This window comes from Filicampus tigris, chromosome 1 (assembly GCF_054856515.1).
Source record: "Filicampus tigris isolate MCC_2025a chromosome 1, RoL_Ftig_1.0, whole genome shotgun sequence".
NCBI classification, from domain to species: domain Eukaryota; kingdom Metazoa; phylum Chordata; class Actinopteri; order Syngnathiformes; family Syngnathidae; genus Filicampus; species Filicampus tigris.
The window spans coordinates 33,146,327-33,173,358 of record NC_141217.1 but is presented as its reverse complement, the minus strand read 5'-3'; the positions used below and the strand labels follow the sequence as shown (position 1 = coordinate 33,173,358).

Sequence of the window (27,032 nt, the reverse complement as noted above, 5' to 3'; positions counted from 1 at the left end):
TTCCAAGGGCCAAATGCAGAAAAATCAAAGGATACAATGGCCGTTTTGACATTCTTCACGTTTATTTTATTTAACACGCTAAAACCAATCAATCAGCGTGCATTATATATATATGTATATATATATATATATGTGTGTATATATATATATGTGTGTGTATATGTATATATATATATATATATATATATATATGTGTGTGTGTGTGCGTGCGCATATATGCACACACACATAGCAGGAAGTTTAGCAAACAATTGCAATTTGAGACACATCTTACCAACCCTCCAAAGCTAAATGGTGTCTACTCTTTGTTCTTACTAAATAAGGTACGTGTGCGACAAATTTAGCTCGTATTTTCTTGTATTTCTTTATATTGTACATTATAACTTGTGCACAACATAATAAAACACATCAATGACATCGCCCAAGTTCCATACAAATGAAATATGTAATTTTGAGAAAAAAATGACTTGTTTTATTTACAGTTAGAGGAAATTATATTACAAATAATCCAACTATTGAAATGCCACATACCGTGTAACAATTGTTTCTACAATCCTTTATGACCCTGCATTAATTCAGCGTCATGTCACCAACAACTGTCCATGTTTGGATATCAGAGATATATTATTCATCAAGTTGTACTCAATCCATCCAGATGTGGACATAGCAGGGCATCTCTCTGCTTGCACATATGACAATCCACAAAATCGGGTCACTACAGCAGAAGAACCACGAAATGTTCAGGTTGCTCCTCCTGATCGTGTGCTGCTGGACCTTGTTTCTCCTCGCGAGACATCCAAACATAGTAAAAATCTAGAAGATTTCTCTTCTGCCACGTTCTGGAAGCTCCGTCAGACCCTGAAGTTCTCGCAGACCCTGAAAGACAACAAGACAGTACCCAAAGGTCAACAGCTGAGTTCAAGCTTTAGAGCTCCCTCCAATTGTAATCCTTTGGACTGAGAACCACACCAACACAAATACCGGAACAATGATTGCCAGTGATCATAGTAATAGGGTGGGAGGTGGTTCGTCACTCGGTTCACGGGCGTTTGTTGACAACAGCCTCGCAAAATCTCCACTCTCTCCTTATTTGTTGCCCGTTTCCTCTCTTAGTGGCCTCCCGCTTCGTCCTTGTGAATCGCACCATATTTTTGTGGTTCTTTTGGGATATACTTTATCACTCAGTACAAAAATGAAATCAAACGGCAAGTGGAAAGTAGTAATTCGTATTTTGGAGGGGGGGTTACGAAGGGGTGTTCCAGTGCATTATTTAAAAATTGATTCACTTGTAAGCCATTAATTTTAAGGGTAATGTAAGATGAGTTTCAAATTATATTTTAAAGAGTTTTGAGATCACAGCTTGGGTTTTAAACTATTAACATAGGCAATTATCAGCATTAGCTAATGACTTGCAGATTTCTGCGATACATGTTATGGCTTGGTTGGTAACTGCCATAAATAGCACAGTTGTTAGGTCTATCTCCATCAAACCTCGGTCTGTCCTACTTAGGTCTAAAAGGGCTTTTGGTATTCTGAGGTCCTACTGAAAATTCTAGCGTATAATCATGTGTTTGGATAAAAATAAAACGTATTTTTGCTTTGCCAAAGAACAATTACAAATACAGAAGACAAAAATGCTAAATTAATACTTAAAAATGAATTGCCAACTGTTTTTCAATTTTAGATAAACAACATTTTACACCTACATTAAAACTGTGCATAGCAGCGCACTATTTTCCTCTCTAGAAACATTATTGAGATTTTAGACAAATCTCTCCTCATATATGTTCGTCTATGAGACGAAGTGACGTCACAACCATAGTAGCAATTTGGCCGGCTAAAGCAACATATTTGATTAAGCCTGCTTAAAATTTATCAGTTGCAACACAACTGTGTCAAGATTGTAAGCATCAAAGTGTGCACATCCATCCATTATCTTCCGCTTATCCGAGGTCAGGTCGCGGAGGGCACTTTAGCGCTGCTAGCCGCTGGCATTGGAGCCGCCCCTAAACGCTGGCAAACAGGCGGCGTACAATACAGTGTCAGTGTAAGAAACCATCATCCGTGGGGGGCACCATCTCGTCCGTGGGTACACATTGCGACATCATCGAGTGCTTACGTCACTTACCGGCGTTATGTATTCGGAAAAAAAAAAAAAAAACACACACAGAACTACATTCGCACAGAAGGAGTCACGGGTGCACAAGGCGAAGCGATGGCTAGCCTCCGAGTGTTGAACATACACCTTTGACCAACATATTGATTTCATTGTTAGTTAGAAATTAGATCAGAGAGGTAGAAGAAATGATATTCATACAGCCTAAACAATTGAAAATTAATTTGAGTACTGTTAACGGAACCATTAAGAATGCAATGCAAAACACTGGTATGCCTGTCTTTTTCATGTGTGATATTTTGTTCGTGCTGGTTTTGTATGTTGTTTTTATTTGAAGTGGATTGATTGATTGGTTGATTGATTGAATACAGTTTTTAAAATTCAGCCTAGGGCCAATTTAGTCCTGGTGACCTGTAATTCCTTCCTACCCGTCGAGATGTCCTACCAAATGCCCACTGTGCTTGCGCCGCATGCTCACAACACCGATAGTGAGGTGGGTTAGGGTTAGGCTGTCTGATCAGCCTCCGGTTGGGAGTCTCGCACGGGTAGGACAATTTGGCAGAACACCAGGGCTCGGTACCCATCTCTAGTCATAAAACACAATATTCTGTGAGCCATGAAAGATCAGTCAGAATGCTCTAAATTGGCTGGCACTCAGGTTCTCTTTTTTGGCCAGCATTGTAAGAGTTAAATTACAGATAGGGGTATCTATATCCAAAGTCCCGTGCTGCAAGAAATGGCATACAGATCCACCAAAGTGCATGACCTAGTAGCCACAGATGAACGACTTGACTTTGATCTTATTAAAGCTATTCATGTCATTTTTCTGTATGTGCCATGATGATGATGATGAAACTGACCTCCAGCACCAGGCGGATGTTTGCTTTAATTTTGGCACAGTCTTTGGTCAGCTGATCTGTGAAGCTAACAAACACATATGCACAAAAGCAAAATTAGCATGGGCATCATCCTACGTTGGGAAAAATGGATAAAGCTAAGCCAGCACTACGCTAGAACCTTATCAAATGTTTCAAGCCAAACTGGATTTTTGTCAGTTAAAATTCCCATCACTTATTTCCTGTTAAATCGTATGAGTCTTCACTGACGCTGTTAGTTGACTCGTCTTCTTTTCGATGAAGTGCAGCGCTTCAGCATGGTCCATCTCCACAAAGAAGCCAAAGCCCACCAACACAAAGATCCTGGAGGAGTCCTCACTGTGGAGATGAGGACAAGCAACGATACCAGATAGATTTTTTTTTTTTAAATAAGCCATTGATTTGTACTGTGCTTGTGTAAGGGTGCAAAGACTATGCTTCACTAAATGCAGCATTATTAGTAGTAATAAGTGGGAGAAATGTATGATCTTACACTTCAGCCTGAACGTAGAAATTACAGCCCAGGTCAACATCTGCCTTGAGGCGGTGAGAATCTGTCTCCTGTACACGCGCATGCACACACACACACATCACATTGTGTACTGTATCGAGTTTGTGTGAGTGTTTGTGTGTACCTGCAGAGCCTGCAAGGTGTTCTTTAGCTGCAGGTAATGAGAGATTTGCTCATAAATAGCATCTCGTTGCTCCATCACTCTTCTGAAAATGACAAACAATGAGTGTTAAACATAGGGCCCGACCGATTAATCAACTCTTTTACGATCTTTTTTTTTTTTTTTTTTTTTTACACTTTACAACATAAGACAAAGATAATGACATTCAAATAGCCCCCACACCTTAAAATAAACAGTAAAAAAATTGACAATTTCCTTTTGCCGATTTTTGTCTTTGTTGCATAGTTTAATACTCTAAGCGTATAAAAATATTGATAACACGGAACGGATAACACTAATAAAATTGACATTGACCCTACATATTCGCAATGTACGGCATACATGTTGGAAAACATGGTTCCACCTGTACAAATTACGCCAAAAGCGTACAACTTGATAGGTATGTTATTTAAAAAGGCGCCAGGTAAACGTGTTGATGTCACAGTTACTCTTTCGCAATGATGCGACGTGCAGTATTATGCGTGAACCAGCTCCGATAGTACAACTACAAAACAAGTGCACATAAGGAATAGTCACAGTAATCCGTCTCTTACTGTAAATCTTTCTGCAGTACTTCGTCAATAAACCTTTCATACTGCAACACCTTCGAGCCCACTGTACTATGAGAATTAGCGTTTGTTTTAGAGCTAGCTGGAGGTACCATCGCGGTTCGCTTGTTTTCTCTGGCAGACACTGTGGGCGCGGAAATGTGACATCGCGGGGCGAGGCTTCGCCGTGTTTGTGACGTCATTCTTGCACGACATTTCGTTGGCGCTCAGGAGTAAAAACAAAACGCTGAGAATTTCCTGTGAGTACTCTCATATTTTCAATTAATGTGAGTGTCTGTTTGAAGATCTACATGTTTACACGCGGGCGGCACGGTGGTCGACTGGTTAGCACGTCCGCCTCACAGTTCAGAGGTCGCGGGTTCGATCCCGGCTCCGGCCTCCCTGTGTGGAGTTTGCATGTTCTCCCCGTGCCTGCCTGCGTGGGTTTTCTCCGGGCACTCCGGTTTCCTCCCACATTCCAAAAACATGCATGGTAAGTTGATTGGATACTCTAAATTGCCCCTAGGTGTGATTGTGAGTGCGGATGTTTGTCTCTGTGTGACCTGCGATTGGCTGGCAACCAGTTCAGGGTGTCCCCCGCCTACTGCCCAAAGACAGCTGGGATAGGCTCCAGCACGCCCCGCGACCCTTGTGAGGAGAAGCGGTACAGATAATGGATGGATGGATGTTTACACGCGGTCATTAATACCAGCCTTATTATTAAATCTGTCATATATTCTTATTCGACCTGCAAAAATTACATGGGGCAAAAAGATTGAATTGTTTCCGCAAATACAGCTGTAACCTGCACATTCGTGGTCACAAATTAGGTGTAAAGAGCGCGTTTATAATACTGTAATATGGATGGATGAATATCTCTGAGGGTTGGCTGTTAGGGGCGGGTCTGATAATTGGCTGTTGTGACATCAGCAAAGATGAAAAAGCAAAAGGGCATTTCATCTTAAATGTGTTTCCTCAGTGTGTGGAGTGCCTGGGAATGAGTTGTTAGCCCGTAAATCCAGAATAATTGCTGTACCACTTCCTTAGTGGGTGCGCCTTGCCAGGCAATGTAAGTTGTAGAATAGCAGTTTTTTGAATGAAAATGCATTCCGTTGCCGCTTGTAGGAATAAGCAACTGAAATGGATCAGCGACTTTATCATGCTTGGCAACATACAAGGGCATTGCACAATCACTATCATTCCTGGACAGTTGGGGAAACAAATGGATCGCTTATTGCAGTTTCTAGCGAAGGTGTGCTCAATTTTCTTTACCCAAAGGCCAAACCTTCAAGTTGTTCATTTCAGTTTTAAGACACTCACAATCAATATTTCGTGCACACGTTATACCTCCAGGCCCCTCCAAAGGTATTGGAATGGCAAGGTCAATTCCTTAGTTTTTGTTGTATATTCAAGCTGTTCGGATTTCAGATCAACAGATGAATATAAGACAAAAGTTCAGAATTCCATCTTTTTTTTCATGTTATTTACATCTAGACGTGTTAAATCACTCAGAACACAGCACCTTTTGTTTGAAGCCACCCACTTTTCAAGTGAGTAAAAGTATAGAAACATGTGACTGATGGGTGTTTTTATTTGCTTAGATTTATTGCTTACACATTAGATAGTGCTTGTTTTTTTTAAATTCGGGTTTCACCAGTGAAAACTGCATTTTATGTTGAGCAAACATGGAAGACCAGAGAGCATGCTTATGGGAGAAAAGCAAACCACCACAACTTTACCTATGGAGAAGATAAGTTACATTATAAAAGAGAAACTGTCATTATTTCAAAGTTTTTGGGGTCCATTTATACGTTATTTGGAAACTGTGGATCTTAGCAAAGTCAATGGGATGTCAGCGGTATCGTATCCTGTTGTCTATCTTGATGTAAATACCATGAAATAAATAATTGTCAACTTCTCTCTCATATTCATCTTTTGATCAGAAACCCAAATGAAATAAGTATTGAATTGACCTTGAAGTTCCAAAACTTTTGGAGGGTACTGTACTGAATATGGTGACATAAAAAAGTGACTGCGTAGATATGAGTTGTTCTCAGAAGACATGGTCCAGGAGTGTGACGTGAGCCCAAAACTGAGCTTGTGCATGCTAATTAAGATATTTGGCAGAAACAAATTGTGATAGCCGATTAATCGGCTGATTGTTTTAAAAAACTACATAATGAATAAGACCATTTCTTTTTTTGGTCCCTTAACACATACAATAACAAAGATATAAATTACAGGCGGAACGTGTCCTTTAGTATCTGTTTAAAGGAAAGTCAACCCAAAATATTTCTTTACACGAGATGGCTAAAAATGAGTGGATTTTGCTGCTTAACTCATATTTCACAAATGCAATATCAATCAGAATGCCGTGTTAAGACTAGTGAAGGCGCATAGAACATAATACAGTATTGCATATCATTTTTTGGGAGAGGAATTTTTAATGACAAAAACTTGCAAATAAAAAAAAAAAGGATAGATTAATGAATTTTAACTTTAGATTTAGACCATAAATGAATGAAGTACATGAGCAGATAAAGAGTGAAGTCACTGACAAAACATGATTTATGCATCATGCCCTTTAACGTTAAATCACAGTGTTTACTAATGATGGGTTGTTGTGTTCACCCTAGTGTGAGATGTCGTCTGGAGCAGATGATTCTCAATCATCAGCATCATCATATGGACCAAAGTCAGTTCGGAGGTCTCCTCGTCTGTCCCCGCAGGTAGCTCATGTGAACGTTCACTCGCTCGATGTTCGGGTAAAGACTTTGAAAAAATCTTGGTGATGTATTAACTTAACAATCATAAATTGAGGGCTCTTGAATAACTCTCATCTTGTTAAAGTTTTACAAGTTGTTTTTATTGCTAACGCTGTTAACGCAACAGGCACGTGTGTGTATGTGTGAGCGCAGGGAGGCGAGGTTCAAGGAAACAAGCCGAGGAAGAAAGGTAGCAGCCTGCAGGAGGTAAAGAAGAAAGGGAGAATGTCGAGGGGCCGAGAAGAGGGAGATGAGGAGCTGCAGGTCCAACTGCAGCGGCTGGTGAGCGGAACCAATTGCATCACAGTAGAACCTTTTGTGTACAGGAGTAGGCAATGGGCTCCACATAATGTTTAAGTGTGTGTGTGTGTGTGTGTGTGTGTAGGACCTGTCCAGCAGGTCATCTGCCAGTGGGACAGGTTTGGTCTATTCGGAGACCTTCACTCATCATCAGAACCTGTGGGACTCCAAGTAAGCTCACCTGGCGTGACTATGTGTTATGTATGTATATATGTGTTACGTCATCACAGGCAGGTAGTAATGCACATGTACAGTACTTCTGTAATTTTTGGGATGAATTATATTACTTCACTCAATATTTAATGTATATGTTTACTCAAGTAATTATTGTTACTTTTCATGTTAGTCATATCCGCGGCTCGGTGGTCGACTGGTTTGCACGTCCGCCTCACAGTGCAGAGGTTGTGGGTTTGAATCCGGCCCCAGCCTTCCTGTGTGGAGTTTGCGTTTTCTCCCCGTGCCTGCGTGGGCTTTCTCCGGCTACTCCGGTTTCCTCCCACATTCCAAAAACATGCATGGTAGGTTAATTGAACACTCTAAAATTGCCCCTAGGTGTGATTGCGAGTGTGAATGTTTGTCTCTGTGTGCCCTGCGATTTGCTGGCAACCAGTCCAGGGTGTCCCCTGCCTACTGCCCGAAGACAGCTGGGATAGGCTCCGGCACGACCGCGACCCTTGTGGGGATAAGCGGATTGGATAATGCATGGATGGATATTAGTCATAATATTCTTAAGTACAGTAACATTATTTTGACTACAGTTTGTGGATACTAAGGATGTATGATATTGCCCAAAAGTGTGATGTGCTGTATTAGTGTTGAATATTGAGATATGTACAATCAACTACAATATTTAACATGTACCTAAAGAAATGTTATTTTTATTATCTAATGAAAGAAATACATTTTTTCATGCGACAAAATAAGTGCGCTCAATGTATTCTTAGCTAATTAATTGCAATAACTTGACAAAAAAAAGTTATTTAGCGTTAGTAATGCTTCGATACGGTTCACCTATTGGATGGCGATGCACATTTAAGTTTGCATCTCATTGGTCAAAGTCAGATAAAAGCACACAATTCCCTATGGAACTTATTGAACGTCTTTGCTATACGGATATAGCACAGGCCATGATCACTGGTGGAGCCAATTACAGCCGAGGGGACTCTGGGAGTGGCTTTGCCAAATTGGGCTTAAAGGAAGTGCCTAATAAGGTTCAGGTGTGGCACTGAGAACATACGTTCTTTTACCGCGCTCGAGCGATTTACTATAAATCATCCATACCCGTAAGTGATTTACTGTCTTACAGTATTTTTCATCCGCCCCTACAATAAATGGATTGGCATATCCGACATTTTGGCATTTTGGTTTTTCATAATTTTTTAGTATTCCCTCAGTTCCATGCGCCAATGAGAATATTTTTTCAATATATCGTACAGCCCATGCATGCATGTCATATAACTGTATGACTGCATGCATGTATGTCATCAATTCATCATGTATGTCACATGACCCGGTTAACGATTGCCGTTGGTGTTCAGTCATGCAGAAAGTCCAGCCAGAGTGACGTCCATCATGGAGGAGCTGGACAGACAAGATCTGTTGTCTCGCTGCGTTCAAGTGCAGGTGGGATGTTTGACCGTTTGACCGTTTGACTGACCTTCTTGACTTTATGCTGAAGCAGGAGAATGAAGCGTATGCGTGTACATGCGCCTGTGTGTGTTTTAGCCCAGAGTAGCCACTGATGAAGAGCTGCTTCTCGTGCACACGTGAGTTCAGCCAAACACGAAACAACGCATTTTCATGTTTTACATCTTCTCTGATCAGGTGTGTTGGCATATTTCCTCCCTGCAGGAAGCACTACATCGAGCTGATTAAGTCCACTCAGATGATGTCTGAAACAGAGCTGCATCAATTTTCGGACAAATATGATTCCATTTATGTCCATCCCGTAAGAACACACACACACACACACACACCTACGCAAACTAATCTGTTGTGTGCGTGTTACAGGAGACCTTCCAGGTGTCCATATTGGCGGTGGGTTCAGTGCTCCAGATGGTAGACCAGGTGTTGACGTCTGAATTGAGGAATGGCTTCGCTGTCATCAGGTATGATCTGAAGGCTGCGATGAGGTGTTCAGGCCTCCCTCAATAACCAACAATAACGGGTATGCCGGTGTGCGTGTGTGTGTTTCAGACCTCCAGGACATCACGCTCAGTCAAACGAGGCCAATGGTTTTTGTATTTTCAACAACGTGGCCATTGCAGCTCGTTACGCTCAGAACAAACATAAAGTCAAAAGGTGTGTCTTCTCGGTGACACGTGTGACTATTAAGATACAAAGTGAGGACATTTAGACACAAAATGCAGATATTTGTATGAGGTAGGGGTGGAACGGTTTTTGAAAACCGTCCGGTTCGACAGTTTCAGTTTGGTCCGCCTGTGTTCCGTTCAGCCTGCGCGCACAACTATTTTTCTTTTTTTTCCACTCAGTTGCGCTAAGCCGAGGTGGCGGCGAGCATCGTTACGGTGGCACGTCCTCATTCACACTCGAGAACAAGCCCAAGGCAGGACGTGATATCCCTCCAGCAACTCGGAAGCCAGCCATGTTGCTGCAGGCGCGTCCTGCCTGGTCGGCTTCTCCAGTTCGATTCATAATGACGTAATTAGTGTTACCGCCATAAGCCACTGCTACTCTTTAAATCTCCAATGCCAGATCTCTGGTACATAAAACAGCTGACTTTGAATTACAACTGGCTGGAAATCGCTGTGTTCTTGACTGAGGTGTTTTGATTATCACACAAACCTAGTTTAACCTGAGAATATGTGATGCTAGCATGCAGCTAGCCGGCCCCCATCATTAAAAACTGTTAGGCGTATGCACAAGCTGTTAAAATTCCTCCACCTGATTTAGATTTGAATACCCTCAAATTAAAGCTGAAAGTTTGCAGTTAAAGGGGAAGTCAACCCAGAGGTATTTTTTTCAAGTATATATTCTATGCAGGCTTACTAGTTGAAACAAGGCATTCTGATAAATATTGCGTTTGTGGAATATAAATATTGGTGGAGTTAATCCACCGGTTTTTAGCCCTCTTTGGGGGGGGCCCTTTTGTCACTTATGTCAACTAAAAATGACATCACAGTTGTTCAGGGCTCAGGTAATGACCAATCACAGCTCACCTGTTTTCTGAAGCTGAGCCATGATTGATCGTTATCCGAGCCCTGAGCATCTGTGATGTCATTTTCAGTGGACAGAAGCCACAAAATGGCCGACCCCGGAGATGGATGAAAACAGGTGGATTTTGCTTCTTAACTCAGATTCCACAAACACAATATTAATCAGAATGCCGTGTTTCAACTAGTGGGCCTGCATAGAACATATTCTTGAAAAAAATATGTTTGGGTTGATTTCCTGTTTAAGGGCTCAAAGACGCAACGCCGTGGGTATTTTTCCCCAAATACTGTATTTCTACCTCCTACCTAATGGCTTCACTGTAAAAATGCCCCGATGTGCTGGACCACATTTACTTCTGTAAAAACTATGTCCTGAGTGATGTGGTCTTCTGCACATGCGAGTCACTTTGGAGATGCATATGTTCACATGCGAGATAGACCATTTATGCATTTATAAAAAAAAAACAAAAAAAAAAAACAGGTTTCAGATTTTTTAAAAAAATCCAAATTGAGCAGACAAAATTAGGACATGCAAAATGAGGGCATGTAGAAAAAGTGAGAACATTTTGTAATAAGGACATTTAGAGACAGAACATTTGGACGCACATTGAGAAGTTTTGAACACAAAATATTTACCTTCTATTTAAAAGGTTTTTAGACACACAAGGGACATTTAGCCAAAATTAGCATAAGGACTTTGAGCCACAAGTTGAGGAAATTGAGACACAATAAGGACAGTTAGATGCAAAATAAGGACATTTAGACACAAATTGATGACATTTTCACAGAAAGTGAAGACATTTAGAAAAGTGAGGACATTAAAAGTTTAAGCCACTGACTGTTAAATTATGTGTGTGTGCGTGCGTGCGTGCGTGTGTTTGTGTCAGGGTCTTGATCGTGGACTGGGACGTTCATCACGGTCAAGGTGTCCAATATATTTTCCAGGAAGACCCCAGGTGACGTCTCCCCCTTTTAAACATCACAAAAATAACAAAAGTGTTGTCCTATTCAACTGTGTGTGCGTGCATCAGCGTGTTGTACATGAGTGTGCACAGGTTTGAGCAGGGTGCGTTCTGGCCTCACCTGCCAGAGTCTGACAGCGTATTCGTGGGCAGCGCCCCCGCAGAAGGACGAAACATCAACCTGGCCTGGGCCGCGGTCAGTCATGTCAATTGTTCTCCAGCACGGTGTTTCCCAACCTTTGTAGAGTTAGAAATAATTCACAGCATACCACGAAACAAAGCAACAGAAAAAGTAGCAATACAGTGCTACCCTGAGTATGAGTTTAATATTAGGTCGTATAAATGGGAACAGGTTGATATACAGTTTATTGTACCTTCTGCCATCTGGTGGAAGAGCATTTCATTGTCCTGCCTCTCACTATTTGCCCATGGCAGATATATGAACAAAAATACATCGTTTGTACAGGGTAGATTTCGTTGAGTATATCTTACTCTAAAAAGACTATATTTGCTCCGAGTGTAAACAGAGTCAAATTTACACTTGGAAGAGAGTAAAATATTCAGAGTAAATTCTACTCAAAGTATCTTTACTGTGTATGACAGTATTTGCCCTTCCCATCTATGTAGGTGGAGCATCAAATTTTAATGATCATTTCAAGGACTTGTCTGTCAAGTGAAAATAAATGTCTTGTAAATTTGACACACCAAAGAATAGAGTGTTAACATCCTTTCCAAATTTCAATGGCTAAAAAAAAGAAATAAATAAATAAAAAATCAACAAGTACTCAGTAAAATTGGTAGATTATTTTTCACTGTCACAATTCCTCTAATTGAGTTGTATTGAAACATTTGGGAGTACAATTGCCTTCCCCGGCCACTAGAGCGGAAGTAAATCTTCAGAATTTTAATCGTTTGGTACAATTAATCCACTACTTTGACTAAAATTTAAAAAACTGAATATTTTACTATTTTTCCATGTGTAAATCTGACTGTTTAGACTGGAACGATATTATAGGAAATTTACTGTGTTGTCAATTGATAATAATTTTCGGATCGATTAAGTGTAACCTGGATAATCTCGCGCAGCACACCAGATGAAGTCTCAGGACACGTTAATGTGCACACTAGTTGGGAATCGCTGCTGTTGCCCCCTCTCCCCCCCCAAAAATCAAAATTAAAGTTTACCCTCACCTCTGTTGTTTCCTTGTTCAGGCAGGAAAAAGCGATGCAGATTATGTGTCTGCTTTCCAGCAACTGCTGCTTCCTGTCGCCTATGAAGTAACGCTCACCGCTTCCTGTCCAGATAACTGTAGACATCACACTGTCATATTAAAAAGTGTTTTACCCTGTCATATTAAAACTTTTACCTGTGTGTGTCTGTGTGCGTGCATGCGTGAAGTTTCAGCCGGAGCTGGTTCTGGTCTGTGCGGGTTTTGATGCCGCTCTGGGGGATCCCAAGGTATGACAGGTTAGATCTGAGATCAGTTGTGTGATAATACTGTCATTGTCATCACTACTTGCTCTCTTGTACCGGTACATGGAAACCATGGCAACAAATGCTGCACTCCAACTAACTAGGTCAATTTACAATAAGCTCTGGTCACTAACGCAGTCAAACGGGCACGATCTGGCAACGTATATGTTAGACTGCGCCCGCTATCATTCTGTGCTGTACTCGTTATACTATACTGTACTGCACTACAGTTTACTACTGCAGTGGCCCCAATCTATAGTAGTACAGTAGTTTTATGTTAGTAGCACCGGTAGTGCTCCTGTCACATCTACTCATGCAACTTTCACTAATGTGAGTACTGTATCTACTTTGACTTGGGCTAATTCCTCTAACATTACAAATACTACTTCTCATACTACTCTATACTTCTTCTTCCACCATCATTTCTAATTTCCGGTAAAGAAGATAGACGATTAAATTGACGGGAAAAAATGGGCTTCCGACTACACTGAGTCCGACTATTTTTTTAAGTTTTCCGTCTATTGTTTATCATCTTCAAAATGGGCGTTCGTCATAGGCAGATAGTATAGTATAGTATAGTATAGTATAGTATAGTATAGTATAGTGTTTTTCACAGGACAGTGACGATATATTTCTACTAGTAATACATCCACTGATATTTCCAATCCTGACAATCATAGTTTTATTCATGCCACATCCGCTAATACGACTACTTTTACAAGTACTACTTGCACGATGCCGGCCTGTCACTATACTTGCTGGCATAGACTGTAAATAAAGCTTTCACTTGGACACCGATAGAAAGACAAAATAAAGTAATGTGGAATTAACCGAAAAATTGAATATCCAAATGAACTCGTCACACTCCTGGCGTGTTGTGTGTGTTTGTTTTCAGGGCCAGATGTGCGTGAGTCCCGAGTGTTTTCAGACACTGACACACATGCTGATGTCTTTGGCAGAAGGTCAACTCATTCTGGCTCTTGAGGTAAAAACAACAACATGTATGGATGAAAACCTAACACCAACATCATGGTTATAAATGGAGATTAGTTTTATAACGCACTAAAAACAAAATTAGCTTAGATAACTCAGTTATATGTACTTCCTGTGGCAGCTGACCTCTGCTCACTTTGCAACCAAACTGCAAATCCAATTTCAAATACCATATTAGTTGTAAATCTTTGGTGTATCGTTCAACAGTTGTATTTCACAGAAAAAGAATCTTATTCAAGGATGAAAGAAAGCTATGAGAACAGTCTTTGAATAGAAATATACGTAAATTAATTCCAAGATTTTACTGAAGTAAATATCTGTTCCAAGCTTTGTAAAAAATTGTAGTTGAAAAATATGATTCATCGCAATCAATTATGGAAAATGTTGCGATGTATTAGTTAAAAAATGTAATCGCTTGACAGCACTAAATATCAGCCAAGCCTAATCATTTAGGCAATTTTTGTTTCAATTCAGCAAATTGTTCAGAATTTTAATTTGGCCTCGTGCAGAGGTTTTCTGTTCTTCTTGTGAAAGCCAACAAGGTAGGCCTAAACACTTTAGGCGAGAGTAAAGGCTTCATTTGATTTCATAAAACGGCTTAAGTTTCAATCTTATCCGTACAACAATGTTTGTGTGTTTATATGTATGTTTAGGGAGGTTACAACGTACAGGCAACAGCAAAGGGTGCTGCCGCTTGTGTTCGTGCGTTGCTGGGGGGAGCCTGTGCCCCAATGGCTCCATCCACCGCTCCTTCTGACTGGTACCTGTAAAACACACACACATACACAGTGGCACTTATGACTTTTGCCTTACAAATTGTCTTAGTCTTCCCTTTTGAGATGTAGAGTGGAATTCCCATAATTAGGGAACTTAAAAAGACATGATAGCGTTAGCTCAAAACTAAAGCTTGAATTTTTGTTAAAAAAGCAGAATGAAAAGTCTAACTATTTACACATTTCTAACCATTAATGTAAACTAGATATTGTTGAAACTGACTTTTAGTGGACTTTGCGGCTAGTTTTAAGTGGTCATATAATGGAAAATTGTCTTAAAGTTGAAGTCAACGCAAACATTTTTTTTTTCACGAAAATATGTTCTATGCAAGCCTACTAGTTGAAACAGGGCACTCTGATAAATATTGCGTTTGTGGAATAAGTGTTAAGCCACTCGTTTTTAGCCATCTCAAAGGGCGGCCATTTTGTCACTTCTGTCGACTGAAAATGACATCACAACTGCTCAGGGCTCAGGTAACGACCAGTCATCGCTGACCTGTTTTCTGAAGCTGAGCCGTGATTGGGCGTTACCTGAGCCCTGAGCAGTTGTGATGTCATTTTCAGTCGACAGAAGTGACAAGATGGCTAAAAAGGGGTGGATTTTGCTGCTTAATTTATATTCCACAAACACAAAATTAATCAGAATGCCGTGTTTTAACTAGTTGGCCTGCTGGGAACCTATTCTTGAAAAAAAAAATGTTTGGGTTGACTTCCGCTTTAATGTTTTATTAAAAAAAAGTTGTTTCTGAAGTGCTATCAATTAACAAGTAAATATTTTAATTATCTGCCTATTTTTTTTAGAAAGTGTCCGTGAGCCTACCAATATCTGCACTGTAAAGAATTTCACTGTAAAATAATCCCAGCTGCCAGCAATTTACTTTTTATTTTACAATGCACCTACTGTAATATATTTTAACAGTTATAGTGCTGTATTTTTAATTACAGTATATCGCCATAGGATAACAATGGGTGGTGTGCTGATTTTACACCGCATCTACTGTTATTTTCAGATTTCAAACTTCGGTTACTGGACAACACTCAACCTCATAAACCATGGCCGTCCTGTATTTTGAGGTTCCTTGATTTTGACCTCAATTGTGTGCTGTCTTGTGCTACCAAAATCTATCACAAACGCAACTAGCAACATGCGCGCACCACCACTATTCGCCTGCCTGATGAAAGTATATCACAGACGTGTTAAGACATCTGGAAACTCTTTCAAATTGTGAAAAAAAAATAAAATAAATAAGCTAACTGAAATTCAAATCATTTGACTCGGCAATGACTTGACATTTTGCGACTGTCGGGCTTTAGCTAACACAAGGCTAACTTATGCTAACTGAGCTTGGATTTTAAAATAGTTATGTCTCTGTGTGTCAGTGCCCTGAAGTGCATCTCTGAGACCATCTCAACTCTGTATCCATATTGGTCCTCGCTGCAAGTGCTGGGTAAACACACACACACACACAAGCATGGAACTTTGCGGTAGTGTCGATTCCGGGTTCCTGTACCTTTTAGCTTATGTCATTTATAAACCAGTTTTGCCCGATCTTTTCTGAGCCAAGGCACATATTTTACATTATAAAAAATTCAAAACATGTCATACAAAAATGTTACAGAAAGGTAGCTATATAGTGAAACAATGATCATCTCGTCTCAATTTACTCACAAATGTCCTTAGTCAGGACTAAATCTGGGCCTGTTAGTTGAACACAAAGCTATTATTATGTCGTATGAATAGCAAATAGGTACACAGGTTAATTGTGCCTGTTGCCATCGAGTGGAAGAGAATTGAATTGTTCTACCGGGCACTATACATCTCTGGCACAAATAGATGAACAAGATACATTATTTGCAGCAAATAAATAATATTGGAAGGACCAATTAAGTGAAATTGGATCGTTTCCCGCAGCACGGTAATCGGAATCACTTGTTTTAAACAATTGGTTGTTCTGTTTCTAGCTTGTATGTCTTCATTTTGCATGTCCATGTTAATGTGTCTCCTATAGAGGGTAATCAGCTCCCTGAAGGACATGTCCTCAGATTATCAACCAATGAGGAGAGTCCACAGAGTCCCACTGTCATGACAACAGGCCTGGTGTACGACGAGAGAATGATGGAGCACCTGAACCTGTGGGATAGGTGGGCGGGGGGGTCCTAGTGGGTGTCCTGCACTGGGCTGGAGTGGACTGACGTGGTCCACTATGCTCCGCTTTGTGTGCAGGCATCATCCTGAGCAGCCGCAAAGAATCTTCAAGATCTTCTCTAGGCATCAGGAGCTCGGACTGGTGGAACGTTGCCACCGCATCCCAGCTCGCTTCGCCACTGAGGGGGAGCTCGCCATGTGTCACACGTACGTGACAGCATCCAGAGGGGAAAAACCTCAACCAGTCGTCTGCGCTGCGACTTGTCACAATTGCAACCGTCCTATTTCAGTCATCTTTTTTTTTTTTTATTGCTTTGTCCCGTTTTGTCCCAGTCATTATCTGGGCACATATAGAAAAATAATGGACTGGTCGCCAGTCAATGGTGGCTTATAGTCTAGCATAGACAAACATGTTGGGTTTTTTTGTCATATTAATTCATCCAGTTAAGAACAGATTGTCACTTGTAAAGCCGAACTGGCAGCGAAGCAACGTAAAACAAAGTGAAATAATAGCAAGCGCGAATACATAGAAAATTCATTGTGCCGTGTGATATACTGAAATAATACGTTACATTATATCACACAGTGGAAAAAAAGGTCCAAAGCAGGCGCAACAATCATGTACACTATCCCCTCACTGACCTTTAAACAATACTTGCACAAATAAAGTGAGCTATATAAATTGAATGCAGAAAATACCCGTCCGTCCCTTGTCAGCCCGTCATTTTCTAAAAACTGTCCTGTCATTCGTCCATCAGTGACGGACCGACAGGCCGCTCCGTCATTCTCACAGAATGGCTTGTGGAGTCACGCCGAATGGTAAACCAAACCATGACTTTGTGCGTATGAATGTTTGCTTAGCGCGGACCACATCCGGCGGATGAAGTCTACCACTACGATGAAGAGCAGAGATCTGCACAAACTGGGACAAGAGTTCAACTCCATCTACATCAACAATCAGAGTTTCCAGTCAGCCCTGCTTGCTGCTGGAAGCTGCTTCAATGCCGTGGACCACATCATGACTGACCAGGTACCGATCACAGCACAACTTCAAACACGCACTCATATCACACAACTCAGCTTAATAAACAGCCAAGACGTTTTCAGACGGGTGCTTCTCTTATTTATAGATTGCTATCGTTATAGTAAGAACTAAGTGCAACTGAGCGCATCACCTGATTCAAGATCAAACAAACGGACTTCTTATAAGCACAAAAAAATTGCCCCACTTGCCAAGGGAGCTAATCAAAGATTCAAGACTTGAGCTCTGTTTGATGATCTGTCTGTAGCTGCGGTCTGCCTTGGACATTGTCTTGAGCTTCAAGACGTACGTTTCTCCGCTTTGCGTCTTTTTGCTCCTCTTTCCAAAGTCTCAGCGAGAACTCTAGTTTCTCCCTATCACTCAGGCAAATTGGATGTGACATCGCCTTAAAAGAGGTTTGCTCATAACACTTTATGACATGGATATGATTGCCTAAGAGTACATGCAATTTCATCCTGTGGGTGCGCGTGTGCAGGTGAGAAGCGGCGTGGCTATCGTGCGTCCCCCTGGTCATCATGCTGAGAGAGACTCCGCGTGCGGATTTTGTTTCTTCAACACGGCGGCACTCGCCGCTCGCTACGCGCAGAAGACTTCCCGGCATGTACCTGTGCGAGTCTTAATCCTGGACTGGGACGTTCACCACGGCAACGGCACGCAGCACATGTTTGAAGACGACAACAGGTAAGATCTCATGCGGCTGGTGTTTGTCAGCCGACCAGTCAGATCATCATTCGGATTGGTTTCCTGCCCGCAGCGTCCTCTACATCTCTCTCCATCGCTACGACAACGGGAACTTCTTCCCATCCTCGGAGGACGCCGCCCCGGACCGGGTGGGAGTGGCCAGGGGGACGGGCTTCAACGTCAACGTGGCGTGGAGCGGCGGGCGGATGGGTGACGCCGACTATCTCGCCGCTTTCCACCATGTCGTCATGCCGATTGCCATTGAGGTGACGCGCGCGCGCACACACTCTCATGATGCGCACACAATCCAATTTCCCCAGTGAAATGAATTGAAATGCCATTATTCCATTCCAGTCCCCTAAAAATGAGAAATAGCACTGCATTGTCGAATATCACACATAAAAGATATAGAAATAGAAATAAACTGGTTTTACAACATGTAATTTCGGCAAAAGTCACACACTCACACACTTTTCTCTTTTTCATCACTTCGCTTCATCTTGTTTTTGATCATTATTTCTTTGCCACTGCAAAGCGCTACACCTCTCGGTTTGCTTTGTGTCCACAGTAAATTGTCCTGTGTATACAGTCAATGAACTTGCCTTGCCTCACAGTTCAATCCAGGTCTGGTGTTAGTGTCGGCGGGGTTCGATGCTGCGCGGGGAGACCCCCTGGGCGGATACCGCGTGACCCCGGAGTGCTACGCCCACCTCACGCACATGCTGAGGTCGTTGGCTTGTGGGCGAGTCTTACTCATACTGGAGGTGAGTGATGACGCTAACTAGGGCGGGGCAATATCGGCTTAAAATCAAATCTCCCATTCTCTCCCCCCCCCCAAGTCAGATTTCTCATTTGAACAGTTTGTGTTCCCCGGCAACTTGCGCGAAAAGTGCAGGAAAAAAATATGAATTAAAATCATCATCATCCCGACAAATAAATGTGAATCAATCAAATCGAATAATCAACCAGCCCTAATGCTAACCGACAAACAATGTGACGAGCGGCCCGTTGTCACGCAACAGGGTGGTTACAACTTGACGTCCATCTCCGACTCCATGGCCATGTGCACGAGCGTGCTGCTCGGCGACCCCCCTCCTTCCCTGGCGACGCCCCTACCCCCACCTCACAACACCGCTGTGGCAGCCATCAACGAGGTCATCCGGCACCACGCCCCCTACTGGAAGTCGCTGCGGATAAACAGTGAGTACGGGGTCCTGCGGGTGTCGCTCGTACATCTCTAAAGCTTTTATTGTGGCACACGGTCAAATGGACTAACAAACAAAAAAAAAAAACACTCCTATATCCAGAATTTAGCCTAACATTATTATCAGAAGGTAATGCTGTTAACTGGGATTTCTGCGTGTCATTAAAAAAAAGTCATTACATTACATATATACCAGTGGTGGAGTGTCGGTGTCAGCACAGGAGGGGGCAGAGAATTCTCAATTGGGCCCTTATGAAAGTCACTTTACCACTCAAACCAAACAAGCCTATATGCCCCAGAAAGCAGGGCACCGGGCCGCTTAGGACCGGCGTATGACGTATACGCTCTCCGGCTTTCGAGGGAGAAACACGAAACAGCGCTGCCGGCTTTAGTGGCAGAAACGCGGATATGCGCTCCCGTCCTTAATGGGTTAGCTTCAAAAAATCGTTTCTTCCGCGTTCTACTGTGTCAAGATCCAATTTTTGAATATATCACATGAATCATCCTCAAACAACTGTTTTGAAAAATGGTCAGCTTACTATAGTTTGATCTTGTTTTGGTTCTGAATGTGGGGATGGGATTCTGCAATACAGGGGCGGATCTGGACTAGTGGTTTACACCCCAAAATAAAAATAAAAAAATCCAAACAATTGCCGTATCACCTTTAATCGATCGCTGTTATCGAGCAGTTTTTCAAAATAACTAGAAAATGTAAACAATATATCATTTGCTTGCTTGACTGATTTTAGCGTGTTTAATAAATTAAAGTTGAAGAATTGTGAAATGTGGCCCTTGCATTCTTGCATTTTTATGAATGCGGCCCTCAGACGAAAAAGTTTGGACACCCGTGACCTACGTATATGCGGTCGATGTGGTCATTAAAATTGTTGTAAAAAAGTTGCATAAACAGAGGCATTAAAAAGCATCAAATTAGATTTTCTGATACCTGCAGAAACCCTGTTAACACTGTATCTCTGAATTATTATTTTATCATTTAGCTCATTTTAAGAAATATTTTATGTCGACATTTTAACTTTTTTTTTTTTTTTTAACCTCATCTCGAAATGAGCTGGCCCGTGTGTCTGTTTCTGGTGTCTGTTTGTTTTTCCCAACCTTGGCTTAACCCTACTTTTGCTCTCAGTCCCCAAATCTGTGCGAACAGCTACACCTTCACCAAGTGCTCATCGGATGTGCAGTGGAAAAGGGAAAGGCAGGAGGTCGAGACAGAGCGGTCCAGACAAACCACCCTTGCCCCCTATGGGACTGGACGGGAGCGCAGTAATAGCACAAAGACTAAAATACCTACCATCATATTTATTTTGCAGCGTGGCAAGTGTTGACATGGTTTGTGGTGTTTGGCACAATCAGGCGGACCACAGTTTGGACCAGCTCACACAAGGATTGGCCAACTTGGACATCCGACACCCCCCCGACGTGGAAGCGGAGTCAAGTGAAGTCACATCTGAGCAGAACCAACCCAGGGCCGAGTCAAGTGAAGTGACATCCGAGCAGAGCCAATCAGCAGAGAGCTCACAGCCAACGGTGAGTTCAAGGCTTCCCATGCTAGCATCGTCCACGGATCAATGTTATCATGACAACAGGCAACCAGCATGGCAGTAGGGGCAATTTGTCGCTCTATGCCAGGAGTGGGTAAACATGGGCCATATTTGATTTTTAAAACGGACAGATTGGCCAGTTCATTCGTGGCAGCTGAGCAGGAGCAGCTGACTTTGGACGAGAGACGTGGCACGCCATGGAATGCTTGCCAGTTAGCCATAGTGCAATTTAACAACAAAAGGATTTAAATTGATTTTAAAATTGCATTATTTACAATGAATGTAATTATAATTAGTTACAAATGAATTCAAATGAATTAAGCAACTATGTAATTGCAAAAATTATTATATTTATGTAATACAAAAAATAATTTATGCTATTTTTTTATTTATCAGTTATTTAATTATATATTTCAACCATTTAATTTAAAATTGTAAAATAGTTCATTTTATCCTTGCAGAGAAGTTAATAACTTGCTTCAGTTTGGATCACCAGCTCACCATGTGGATTGAAATAATAGCACAAATTATTTTATTTAATTATTTACAATTAATTTAACTCATTCCATCCCAATGACGTATTTAAATTTTAAATTTCACCGTGGGTCTGAAAACTTCTGGCACTGAATGAGTTGATTGCATATACTGTATTTTCCAGACTATTAGTCGCACTTTTATATAAGCCGCACCCACTCTATTTTTCCAAAAATAATGAAAAAAAAACATACAAGCTGCACCGTTATATAAACCGCACCTATCTATGTTGAAAAATGTGCTATTTACTGCATTTACAGAATGAGTTTGAACTGTAAATATACATGTATGTACCTGAACAGATTATTTCCTAACAGTGCATGTTAACACGGCAGCAACTTTGCTGATTAAAACCGAACAGAACCAAGAGAAAATAAAGTACTTACCTTCATTTCACTGCCCGCTGACACTCCAGTTTGTCAGTTACCCCCTAATTTATAACCTAGTGCATAGCGCCCTCTCCTGTTGAACTCCTCCACCCGCAGTCACATCCTGTTAATGGCAATTGTATTGTATTGTAATTCCGGTTAGAGCACCCCTAGCGGTGGAAGAAAAATCCACAGAATAGCCGCACCTTTATATAAGCCATATGGTTCAAAACTTACTTATAACCGACTTACAACCCGGAAAATACGATAATTTTTTTCACCTTAACATTTTTTTGGGTGTATAATCTATGAATTAACCAGTTTTAATGAAAGAAATGAATTAAAAAACATCTCAACTGCAGCTGTAAACACAAGAACACAAAACGTAAACCACAATACAAATGAACAGATCTATTTCAATTAACCAGTTTTACGGAAGTATAGCTATTAAATTAATGCGAGAAATACTGGAGGAGTCTTGATAAACGTAAAGGCTCAGTTGATGTTTTAGTACTTGATGGAGTTGATGAAACCCTTTCTTTCTTCCTGACGAAGTTTTTATCTCATGATCGCGCTTAGGTCGTCATCGTCGCCACACCAACAGATGTTGACCCAGGAGAGGAAGAGGAACTGGAGGGAGCGTGCGGTTGGTCCAAGCCCCAGGAAACCCTGGAGCTGACGTGTGGAGCTGAGATGGTCAGTCGGGACTTTATTACTGCTCTGGAATTCCCTACACGGATGAACTACTACTGTGTTTGTGTGTGTCTCTCTCTCCGTCTCTGCAGGCCCAAATGTACGTGGTGGACCCTCTTTCCTGGTGTCCTCACCTGGATGCCGTCAAGCCCCTGCCGCATTCTGGTATCAATGTCTTCCAGCCCTGTCAGGACTGTGCCTCGGAGGCGGAGAACTGGATCTGTCTCACCTGCTACAAGGTGACGGACAGACGCACAGTCGTGGGTGCCAGTCTCCAATTACCCCTGTCACATGCGCAGCCGACTACGTCATCCGCAAGGGGAGATCTTGCAGTTTACCTGCCAATGTCATGCACAGACCCGTGCGCTCCGACTGCCCTGATTTTAATGCAATTACCTAATTTGCATTAAAATGCAATGCCGCCATGATTGGCCAGGAAAGACTATGTTCCATCCCACAACGGCAAAAATAGAGAAAATTCCACCAAAGCACACAGTTAGACTGCACTTTGCGCAAGACGAAAATGGGGCCCATATTGTTCATTTTGTATTTATTGAATTAATTATTTAGTCAAACAATTGGCTTATTCATTACAATGACATTCATTATGAATAATATTTTCAAAATGAGAATGAATTATTTTATTATTCAAACACTGCTTTACATATCGTCGCTGTCATGTGAAATACACTTATCGCCATTTTTTTTTTCATTTTCTTATTTTTACATGAATGGTGTTTCCGCGTTACAGACATGGCATTAAAGTGAAAATTTAAAAGTTTCCAAAAATTGGAGATAAGTGTTTTTCACAGGACAGCGACGATGTGCATTATTTTTACCTCATAGTGTTTGCGTAATAAAGGCTCTGATATCGCAAATACAATTTACATCCATCCATCATCCGATGTGTAAGATAATTATGATGTCATACGTGTCCCTGGCGTCAGGTGGCGTGCGGCCGCTACGTCAACGAGCACATGTTAATACACGGTGCGACGTCCGATCATCCCGTGGTGCTGAGTTTCTGCGACCTCTCCGTGTGGTGCTACGCGTGCGAGGCCTACGTGCACAACCAGGTGACATCACAATATCTCACTGATTGATTCATTTATTTCCAACATACAGTACAACAAAAAACATACAGTGGGTCCAATAAGTATTGGTCAAATTTGCAAGTTCACCTGTTTAAAAAGATAACAGAGGTTTGTAATTTACATCATGTTAGGGCCCGTCTGAAATGAGCTAAAGACCATTATGATGATGGATTGGGAGAATGCGATGTGGTCAGAAAAGACCAAAATTGAACTTTTTGGTTTAAATACCACTCGCAGTGTTTGGAGGAAGAAGAATGTTGAGTTGGATCCCAAGAACACCTATTGTGAAGCATGGGGGGTGGAAATATCATGCTTTGGAGATGCTTTTCTGCAAAAGGGACAGGAAGGCTAATCCGTATCAATGGCAAGATGAATGGAGCCATGTATTGTGACATTTAGGGTAAAAACCTCCTTCCCTCGGTCAGAGAATTGAAGATGAAACGTGGCTCGGTATTCCAGCATGATAACGATCCAAAGCACACATCCAGGAAAACCAAGGAGTGGCTCAGTTAAAAGCATATCAAGGTGCTGGAGTGGTCTAGCCAGTCTCCAGACCTCAACACAATTGAAAACCCGTCGAGGGAGTCGATACTCCACGTTGCCAAGCGACAGCCCTCAAACATCAATGCTCTAGAGACGATGTGTACAGATTGGCCACCCATTTTCACAAATATATTGCTTGAAAATCATATAATGTGATTTTCTGTATTTTTTATTTTATTTTTTTACATTCTGTCTCTCATGCTTAATGTGTGATGATGAAAATGACAAACCGCTTTTATCTTTTTTAAATGGGTGAACTTGCACATTTTTAAGTTGACCAATACTTATTGGCCCCACTGTATACCTCTCTCAACTTTTCGACAGTTTCTCACCACAAATTGATGTTTTTCTTAGCCTTGTACACTGGGGCGGAGCCAGAACGTGGCTAATGGGTGGGCCTGGAAAAATTAGGGCGGGCCTGAGTATTTCTCTCACTTCGCACAATCCTCCTGTCCCGACACATTGTATATTCAAATATAATGACAAACCAAATAATATGAAGTTCAGATCTTCCTTAGACAGCCACAATTATGCCATCCTTAATATTCAATTAAAAAAAAAAAACACACAAAAATTTCATAATTTACTAAAAATGTAAAAGTATATATTTTTTCATGAATCTCACTGGGTGGGCAGTCTGTCAATCTGGGTGGGCCTGTGCCCACCCATGGCTCCGCCCCTGCTTGTACATAAGTACATAATGCTATTGTGATACAATACTGTGTAACCTCATTGGTGCGTGCAGGCTGTGTTTGAGGCGAAGAATGCTGCCCACAACGCCAAGTTTGGAGAGGAGATCCCACTCTGGAGTTTGGAGAATGAGAACGAGGAGGATAGCAGATAATGAAGAGTAGACACAGACTTTTATACATTTTATCATTATTACAGTGAACCCATGTTTATTGCGGGGCGGTACATTGCTGACCCACCTGCGATAGATGAAAAACTGTAATATTGTACATGCGATTTTTGGGGGGTATCGTTTTACCCCTTCCACATACTTTTAAAAACATATAAACAAGTTGACACACACTTATAATTGTTCACGCACTTGTTGTCACTCTCCAGCTGTCTAGAAATGCGAGAGTATTGTACTTTGAGGTAACGAAAAGAAAAGGACACCCTCTCCAAATAAGACGTGAAGCGTGCTTGCTTCAAGCTATTTTTTGGTCACTCCCTGTTTAAGTTTACTATAAATTTGTCATATAAAACTAAAGAGAATTAAGCACTGTACATTTAAACACCAAAAAGTTCCAACAACACCATGTAACAAAAGTCTGCTAGCTTAATGCTAACATATAATGGGAAATGCCATGAGTGGGCTAACAGAAATTAGCATCAATGTTAAGTTATTTATAAGCCTTCAAACAACTGCCACTTTAACACATATGGAAGTGTTAACTCATACAAACAAAGCAAACAAGGATTTTAGAGCACATTCGCTCTACTCCTTGGAAACTTCTTCATCTATATTACTAGACTGAACGTGGAGAACTTTACATTTGGACTTCCCTGTATACTGTAAAACCCATTAAAAAAAACAATCTGTTGTATGTGGAGGTCGCCAAAGACAAACTGCAGTATAGCAGGGGTTCACTGTTTATCTTTGCCTTTTACCCAATGAGAATTGTTGACATTAATAAGATGTTCAAGTTGCCGTGGTAACACGAGGAAGCCTGTTTTGTGTGCAATAATGTTTCAGTACAAACATTAATAATAATAAAAATTAAAAAAACACACATTTGTATGTTTTGAAGGTCAAAACATCCTTCTTCCAAATATTTTTTGCTCGGCAGTCACATGGGATGATATTAATAACAGGAAGTGGTCGCATATAGCATCCATCCATCCATTTATAGTTGATTTTAGTTTAGCTTCTCATTAGGGTGCTGGGTAAGATAAAGTCAAATAGACAAACAATGGACTGACTGTCAGTCAAAGTAGGCATATCTAGAAACAGACTGGTCGCCAAAAGGGTACATAAGGAAACAATAACATGTCAGGGCGCATGCCCATATGTATTTCCATCCATGCATCCATTAGCTGCTTATCTTGGGCGTGCTGGAGGCTATCCCAGCTGTCTTTGGGCAGTAGGCAGGGTACACCCTCAACTGGTTGCCAGCCAATCGCAGGGTACACATTAGACAAACAACTATTCACACTCACAATCACACCTAGGGACAATTTGGAGTGTTCAGTTTACCTACCACGCATGTTTTGGAATGTGGGAAGTAATCAGAGGAAACCCACGCAGGCTGTGCCTGAACATTCAAACTCCACACAGGAAGGCCATAGCCTATATACGAACCCATGACCTCTGCGCTGTGATTCATTGTAAACGTAATGTATACAGTATGTATCTCATTACATAATTTATTTGTTTTAAGTAAATTCTATTACTAAAATAAACAATTTTAAATATACATAACTAAACAACCAATTAGTTTATTACAAATAATATAAAAATAAAAATTATTTTATTATTTGAATAAACTATTTTAAATACAATTTTGGACTTATT

General features: G+C 41.3%; 2 protein-coding genes across 2 annotated transcripts; one reads left to right on the top strand and one right to left on the bottom strand.

The window, feature by feature from the left end:
• Positions 1-348: 348 nt before the first annotated feature.
• On the bottom strand, positions 349-4,392 carry uxt (ubiquitously-expressed, prefoldin-like chaperone). Its single transcript, XM_086034295.1, has 6 exons — positions 4,217-4,392; positions 3,627-3,708; positions 3,485-3,552; positions 3,223-3,330; positions 2,977-3,040; positions 349-876 (listed from the first exon to the last, which is right to left on the bottom strand). The coding sequence occupies exons 1-6, from the start codon at positions 4,324-4,326 to the stop codon at positions 814-816; spliced, it is 495 nt and encodes a 164-aa protein (XP_085890421.1). The 5' UTR covers positions 4,327-4,392; the 3' UTR covers positions 349-813.
• Positions 4,346-26,248, top strand: hdac6 (histone deacetylase 6). The gene is made up of 29 exons (XM_086034279.1): positions 4,346-4,470; positions 6,847-6,939; positions 7,129-7,257; positions 7,361-7,446; positions 8,814-8,898; positions 9,001-9,041; positions 9,127-9,223; positions 9,286-9,383; positions 9,472-9,576; positions 11,336-11,404; positions 11,480-11,606; positions 12,623-12,688; positions 12,810-12,869; positions 13,780-13,869; positions 14,531-14,637; positions 16,031-16,098; positions 16,660-16,792; positions 16,875-17,003; positions 17,658-17,826; positions 18,314-18,519; positions 18,593-18,785; positions 19,134-19,283; positions 19,542-19,719; positions 20,865-21,001; positions 21,092-21,265; positions 22,761-22,877; positions 22,967-23,113; positions 23,822-23,950; positions 25,257-26,248. Exons 2-29 carry the CDS (start codon positions 6,853-6,855, stop codon positions 25,353-25,355), a joined length of 3,276 nt encoding a protein of 1,091 aa, XP_085890405.1. The 5' UTR covers positions 4,346-4,470; positions 6,847-6,852; the 3' UTR covers positions 25,356-26,248.
• Positions 26,249-27,032: the final 784 nt, after the last annotated feature.